General features: G+C 38.9%; 1 protein-coding gene across 1 annotated transcript in view; it reads right to left on the bottom strand.

The window, feature by feature from the left end:
- Window positions 1–2,987: 2,987 nt before the first annotated feature.
- LOC129818646 (pikachurin-like) overlaps window positions 2,988–8,465 on the bottom strand; it is a 30,183-nt gene continuing 24,705 nt past the window's right edge. The window contains exons 18-23 of the mRNA XM_055874748.1: window positions 6,188–6,368; window positions 4,783–4,858; window positions 4,525–4,668; window positions 4,320–4,403; window positions 4,073–4,176; window positions 2,988–3,952 (exon numbers count right to left, since the gene is read on the bottom strand). Coding sequence (XP_055730723.1) covers window positions 3,801–3,952; window positions 4,073–4,176; window positions 4,320–4,403; window positions 4,525–4,668; window positions 4,783–4,858; window positions 6,188–6,368 — 741 coding nt within the window. The 3' untranslated portion in view covers window positions 2,988–3,800. The remainder of the gene's footprint in view (window positions 3,953–4,072; window positions 4,177–4,319; window positions 4,404–4,524; window positions 4,669–4,782; window positions 4,859–6,187; window positions 6,369–8,465) is intronic.

Raw genomic sequence — 8,465 nt, 5'->3', positions numbered from 1 at the left:
CAGAACCAGACAGACTGTCTCCCTCTATCTGGGCTCAGTGATGGGAGAGAGCAAAGTGATTTAGAGCAGACCCATCATTACCGCTTGGTAAAACTGCCCAGATAAGATCGTATTATTAGCTTATCCAGCTGAAATACAGAACACCTTAATTAACTGTGGCAGTCTGCTTAAGGACAGTCAATGACATGGATCTTGTCATACACACCTTGTTAACAGTGGACCTGGGATGTCATCGTGACTAAAACTGAAACGTCAGATCTCGGCTATTTATACTTCCCCGGTTACAATGAGAGGCTGAGGAGGATGTTTTTCCAGCTGAGTACATGCTTTTGCCTTATATAAATTGAACAGCGACCAATGCATTCTTTCTGTCATTTGCAGTGTTCGGGTTGAGGTATTGTTAACCTGGCAACAATACTTTGTACAGTATGAGTATTACACAGTATGAGTATTGTACAGCATGAGTATTATACAGTATGCGTATTATACAGTACGAGTATTGTACAGCATGAGTATTATACAGTGAGTATTACACGCCGAGTACTGTACAGCATGAGTATTATACAGCGAGTATTAAACACTGAGTATTGTACAGCATGAGTATTGTGCAGCATGAATATTATACAGTGTGAGTATTATACAGAGAGTATTACACACTGAGTATTGTACAGCATGAGTATAGTACAGCATGAATATTATACAGTGTGAACATTATACAGCGAGTATTAAACACTGAGTACTGTACAGCATGAATATTATACAGCGTGAGTATTATACAGCGAGTATTAAACACTGATTATTGTACTGCGTGAGTATTATACAGCGTGAGTATTATACAGTGAGTATTACACACTGAGTATTGCACAGCATGATTATTGTACAGGACAAGTATTGTACAGCATGAATATTATACAGCGTGAGTATTATGCAGTGAGTATTATACAGTATGAGTATTGTACAGCATGAGTATTATACAGTGAGTATTACACACCGAGTACTGTACAGCATGAGTATTATACAGCGAGTATTAAACACTGAGTATTGTACAGCATGAGCATTGTGCAGCATGAATATTATACAGTGTGAGTATTATACAGAGAGTATTACACACTGAGTATTGTACAACATGAGTATAGTACAGCATGAATATTATACAGTGTGAATATTATACAGCGAGTATTATACACTGATTATTGTACCGCGTGAGTATTATACAGCGTGAGTATTATACAGTGAGTATTACACACTGAGTATTGCACAGCATGATTATTGTACAGGACAAGTATTGTACAGCATGAATATTATACAGCGTGAGTATTATGCAGTGAGTATTATACAGTATGAGTATTGTACAGCATGAGTATTATACAGTGAGTATTACACAGCGAGTATTATACACTGATTATTGTACCGCGTGAGTATTATACAGCGTGAGTATTATACAGTGAGTATTACACACTGAGTATTGCACAGCATGATTATTGTACAGGACAAGTATTGTACAGCATGAATATTATACAGCGTGAGTATTATGCAGTGAGTATTATACAGTATGAGTATTGTACAGCATGAGTATTATACAGTGAGTATTACACACCGAGTACTGTACAGCATGAGTATTATACAGCGAGTATTAAACACTGAGTATTGTACAGCATGAGCATTGTGCAGCATGAATATTATACAGTGTGAGTATTATACAGAGAGTATTACACACTGAGTATTGTACAACATGAGTATAGTACAGCATGAATATTATACAGTGTGAATATTATACAGCGAGTATTAAACACTGAGTACTGTACAGCATGAATATTATACAGCGTGAGTATTATACAGCGAGTATTAAACACTGATTATTGTACCGCGTGAGTATTATACAGCGTGAGTATTATACAGTGAGTATTACACGCTGAGTACTATACAGCATGAGTATTGTACAGCATGAATATTATACAGCGTGAGTATTATACAGTATGAGTATTACACGCTGAGTACTATACAGCATGAGTATTGTACAGCATGAATATTATACAGCGTGAGTATTATGCAGTGAGTATTATACAGTATGAGTATTGTACAGCATGAGTATTATACAGCGAGTATTACACACCGAGTACTGTACAGCATGAGTATTGTACAGCATGAATATTATACAGCATGAGTATTATACAGTGAGTATTATACAGTATGAGTATTATACAGTATGAGTATTGTACATCGTGAGTATTATACAGTGAGTATTACACACCGGGTATTGTACCGGGTGAGTATTATGCAGTGTGAGTATTATACAGTGCGTATTACACACTGAGTACTGTACAGCATGAGTATTAAACACAGAGTATTGTACAGCATGAATATTATACAGTGAGTATTAAACACTGAGTATTGTACCGCGTGAGTATTACACACCGAGTACTGTACAGCATGAGTATTGTACAGTGAGTGCATCAGTGAGCAGCACAGGGGTGTCTTCCTAACAAGCAAGGTTTCCGCTGTGAATCTGTTGTATAGAAAAAGGTACACAACACGTTGCAAGACATGCTAGATGGAAATAGAGAACTCACCATAAAATGATGTTCTTTTCAGTAGGAGAAGGAGTAATTGTTCTGAGAATCTTAAGACCGTTTTCACCTGGAACGGCAGAAATGACCTTAAAGATTCTCAGAACAGAAAACAGAACATTTGCTCTTTCTCCTACTTAAAATAAGATTTTTCCCCCCACCAATTTCTGACGGACATCTTTTTGAGCGGAAGATGTGCATGAACGTTTCTAGGAATGGTTTATATGTCCTTTCACCATCGCTTTCTATTGAGCTATTGTTCCCCTACAGCAGACAATATAACAAGGACTGTATATGTGTTTGTATGGAGGAGTCTGGCGGACTATTTCTGGCCCAGTAGGTGGCCAGCAACAACCACAAAGAGCAGAGGTGACAAAACTTTTAATTTGGAGGACCAGTCAGGCATACTGCTCCAGTCTGCAAAGAACAGTTGTTTGGGAAAAGAATGTTTCAGTTTTAAAACGTTTTTTTTTCTGTTATGACACAACACAAGAAAGGTAACTTTAGTGGTACACCTGTCAAGACAATATTACCAAATTCTTTCTCAATGAAAGACGATCAAATATAACATGCTATTTAAAATGTTTATGTTTGTAAAAAGGCATGTCAGGACATGTTATGGCATTTGTATACATTTCCACATCCAGAAAATCTTCTGCATATTGCAATACATATACATCCTATACATTTCCTTTGACAGATATATGGTTACAATACAAGTTGAAAGTTGTATTCGTCATATGTACAAGATACACATGGTGTACACTGTCCAAGGAAATGCTTACTTGCAGGTTCCTTCTCTACAATGCAACAACAATAATAACTAATAGGAGTTAAGAATATGAACGTAAAGTAATACAATGCATGCATTACGGGATTAAATACACAAAACAGCTGGATAGCAGTATCTGACAGTACAAAACCCTACACCCCACCTCAGTATCAGGCACAAAGAGATTCTAGAAGGCTGTTTCATGCCTCTACTGTCCATGAGACGGGAATCCCATTAAAAAAATCAATACATTTTCAAAACAATGGAAATTCTTTACAGTAAAAAAACAATAAATAATCAAATATTCGCAAGTTTAACCATCAATTGAGTGTTTGGGTTCATCCCAAGACATACAGTAAATATGAACATAATTATAAAACATGATATAGTCTGCTCATGGTCCCCTGTGTAAATGAGTCCCCCCTGTAAATGAGTGCCCAGGGAAACGAGGTCAGCAGCTGTCAGGGCCTGCATGTGTTGATGTTCTTGCCAGCGGCTGCATCCCCCACCAGAGACAGGTGGTAGTCAGTAGAGAGGGTGAGTTGAGAAATGCAGCCCACCAGGCCCCACAGGTACTGGCCATGGTTATACAAGCCAACCTCTTTCATTCCACCTGCAGGAAGCATGGCATCATCATCATCATCATCATCCTTAATATTATTTTCAACATCCATATTACCACCATATCATTCCCACCACCACCCCTGCTATCTCCATCAACAGCACTACTGACCAAGGTACACCATGCTGTTGGTATTGAGCTGTCTCATGTTGCCTGGTGATCTCCCTGTACTGGTCTCATAGTGGTCCACTGTCAGGCTCCCATACTGGCCATCTCTGATAAAGACACAACCTCATTACATCACACCACCAGGACGCAGACTCCACCAAATCGCTGTGGAAATGCAGGTAACGTAATTGTTTGTCAACACGTCAATATTTCTGAGCCAAAGAAAAGTTGGAATAGTGAAAGAGGTCACCTGATTGCCTTGACCCGATGCCATTGTCCATCACTAAAGGTTCCATTGATCATTACTATGGCAACACCACTTCCAAGGTTATAGCTGAATAGAAAGGGTCAACGTTAGAGAGAAGCATGAGCTCTCTCTCTCTCTCACACAAACACACTCTCTCTCTCTCTGACCCCTGGCATATAGCCTCCATTGTTTACGGGGCTACCTGTACCTGAAGATGAGAGCCCCGTCCTCCAAGCCCAGAGAAACAAAGTCACTGTTGGCCCTCACAGGAGTGTGGCCTCGCCATAGCAACAAGCCATCCTGAGCGGAGCTCCTAAAGCGCAGCAACACATGAGTCCTGCAGCCTGACACCCTAATACAGAGATAGTAGTCAAGAGTGAAGAGATCAAATAAGTATTATCTACTGACATGGTTAGTCGATACATAATGATATATGCAAATAATCTGGAAAATCGAAGGGGCATACCTCTTTAAAATGTCCTTGTTGTTATAAACGAGGTAGCTTCGTCCAATAAACTGGGGAGTCTCAGTTGCCTCGGTTACTAAAGGATATACAGTGTCTTCAGAAAGCATTCATACCCTTTGACTTTTTCCACATTTTGTTGTGTCACGGCCTTAATTAAAAAATGATTAAATGTGTTTTTTCTAATCCATCTACACACAATACCTCATTATGACAAAGTGAAAACATGTTTTTAGAAATGTTTGTAAATGTATTGAAGATGAAATACAGAAATATGTAATTTACATAAGTATTCACAACCCTCAGTCCAGAATCACCTTAGCGATTACAGCTGGGAGGCATTTCTTTAAACTCTGTCAAGTTGGTTGTTGATCATTGCTAGACAGCCATTTTTTTAAAGTCTAGACTGTAATTAGACCACTTAGGAACATTCAATGCCGTCTTGGTAGGCAAGTCCAGTGTTTATTTGGACTTATGTTATTGTCCTGCTGAAAGGTGAATTAGTCTCCCAGTGTCTATTGGGAAGCAGACAACCAGGATTTTGCCTGTGCTTAGCTCTATTCCGTTTCTGCTCAAAGGGATATTCAATGTTTTTTGTTACTTTTTATTTTATTTTTACCCATCTAAAAATAGGTGCCTTTCTTTGGGAGGCATAGGAAAACCTCCCTGGTCTTTGTGGTTGAATCTGTGTTTTAAATTCAATGCTCGAATGTGGTACCTTAAAAATATTTGTATGTGTGGGGTAGAGATGAGGTGGTCATTCAAAAATCATGTTAAACACTATTATTGCACACAGAGTCCATGCAACTTATGAGACTTAAGAAAATTCATACTCCCGAACTTATTTAGGCTTGCCGTAACAAAGGTGTTGAATATGTACTGACATTTCAGCTTTTCATTTTTAATTAATTTATGAACATATCTAAAAACATAATTCCACTTTGACATTATGGTGTATTTTGTGGAGGCCAGAGACACAACATCTCAATTTAAATCCACAAACAAATTCATCCTGTAACAACAAAATGTGGGAAAAGTAAAGGGGTGTGAATACTTCCTGAAGGCACAGTAAAGGGGAACCTGTACTTACCCCCAATTTCCACTAGATGGCACTACAACTTTTCACATGGACAGATTCAAATCAATAGGCTGTTTCCAATTAAAGTAAACGCCACATGCTTTCACATGCTGTTATACAGCTTATTGTTATAATATGTCAATGTAGAATTACGCACCGGAGCAACATGACACACACAGTGAGACTTACAGTTCATGCAGTAAGTCCCACATTCTGCTCAGCAATATCATGGTCAGAGAAGAGAGGAGAGAGGGTGAGAGGTGGGTACACTAGAGATATGTGCATGCAGCATACACATGCATTATATAGTATAGCAGTGAGAGGTCTGACCTTGTAGGCAGTGCTTTCCAGTGTATCCCAGGGGACAGTCACACTCATACAAGGCCTGTTTTGGGCGGCACGTGCCCCTGTTGGCACAGGGTGAGTCTACACAGGGGTGCAGGGAGTTGTCTATGTTTACCCCTTCAGAGAAGTCCTGGGGCAGACGGATGCTGCGCTCATTAAGAGTGATCTGATAGAGATGGGAAGGGCAGAGGAATATGGAACAGTCAATAAGGATACAGGAGGGTGGAGACAAATAGTTAGGGCAAAACTATGTAATGTATCCCCAGCAATCACTATGTACAATACTGTTATAGAACCACATAGCTTCAGTAAAGGTCACTGAGTGTATTTGACAGCGACGAGATTAGATTAGAAACTTTTACATTTCCTATGGGGGACATGCCCTGCAAACAATAATGAGCCGTTGGGACGTCCCCGTGACGTCATGGAATGGTTGCCTAAAGACGTCAAGACGTTGTGTCATGGTCCGCTGGAGGTTTTGTGTAGTTCCTGGTTTGTCCCGGGGATGTAGTGCAGATGGCACTCTTTTTCTAAGTCCAGGAATGTATTATAGGTAATGAATGTGTAGGGAGGGGACTTCTGAAATTCTACAGACTTTGTGGTGCAGCAGAAAGGTCAGCATACCCCAAATCCAGAGGTTGGGAGTTCAAATCCCAAATTGGAAAGTCAGTAGTAAGTGATCATGTCAAATGTAATCATATTGATTAAAGGTTTTTACACTATTTTAGCTGAACAGCGTACCATTTACCTTAAATCAAATCAAAGTTTGTCACGTGCGCCGAATACAACAGGTGTAGACCTTACAGTGAAATGCTTACTTACAGGCTCTAACCAATAGTGCAAAAAAGGTATTAGGTGAACAATAGGTAAGTACATAGGTAAGTAAAACCCCTATGCCATTTCATTGCTTTACTTATAATGGTTTGAGACATCTGGGACTCACCTGACAAAAACTTCTAACCATGACACAATGTCCAAAGAACGTTCAGGGGACCATGACACAACGTCCCAAGAATGTCTTAAAAGCGGCTAACCGGGAACTATAAAAAGGTCCGCCAAAGAACGTTCACTTGGGACCGTCACCTGATGTTTTATTTGTAGTTTAGTTTATTAAAACCTGTCTAGGATCAGCGTGGCGCTAGCGGCACACCCCCCCCCCCCCCCCACTGAAAAACCAGTGCCGCGAAATTCAAAAAAAATATTTTTTTAAAATATTTAACTTTCACACATTAAAGTCCAATACAGCTAATGAAAGACACAGATCTTGTGAATCCAGTCAACATTTCCGATTTTTAAAATGTTTTACAGGGAAGACACAATATGTAAAGATGTACATCTATTACCTAAAAACACATTAGCATAATCCACCATCTTTTATTTGTCCACCAACACCAGTAGCCATCACCAATTCGGCTAAACTAAGATATTTATAGCCCCTAACCAACAAAAAAACTCATTAGATGACAGTCTGATAACATATTTATGGTATGGGATAGGTTTTGTTAGAAAAAAGTGCATATTTCAGGTATATGGCATAGTTTACAATTGCACCCACCGTCACAAATGGACTAGAATAATTACAATGAGCAACGTGTTTACCTAACTACTAATCATCAAACATTTCGTAAAAATACACAGCATACACGAATCGAAAGACACAGATCCTGTGAATACAGACAATATTTCAGATTTTCTAAGTGTCTTACAGCGAAAACACAATAAATCGTTATATTAGCTTAGCACATAGCAATTAGCAGCCCAGCATTGATTCTAGCCAAAGTGAGCGATAAAAGTCAACATCGCCAAAAGATATTAATTTTTTCACTAACCTTCTCAGAATTCTTCCGATGACACTCCTGTAACATCACATTACAACATGCATATACAGTTTGATCGAAAATGTTTATATTTAGCCACCAAAATCATGGTTAGACAATGTGAAATGTAGACAAGCTGGTAAAGAAAAAGTCCTTGCGCCACTTAGACAGTGATCTACTCTTATACATAAATACTCATAAACGTGACTAAAAAATATAGGATGGACAGGGATTGACAGACAATTTAATTCTTAATACAATTGCGTTATTACATTTTTTAATTTATCCTTACTTTTCAATACAGTTTGCGCCAAGCGAAGCTACGTCAAAAAACATGGCGTCCTAAGCCACTAAAATGTTTCGACAGAAACACGATTTATCATAATAAAAATGTCCTACCTTGAGCTGTTCTTCGATCAGTATCTTGGGCAAAGGATCCTTTCTTG

This window comes from Salvelinus fontinalis, chromosome 21, assembly GCF_029448725.1.
Source record: "Salvelinus fontinalis isolate EN_2023a chromosome 21, ASM2944872v1, whole genome shotgun sequence".
NCBI lineage: Eukaryota > Metazoa > Chordata > Actinopteri > Salmoniformes > Salmonidae > Salvelinus > Salvelinus fontinalis.
This window is presented reverse-complemented; position numbering and strand designations above follow the sequence as displayed.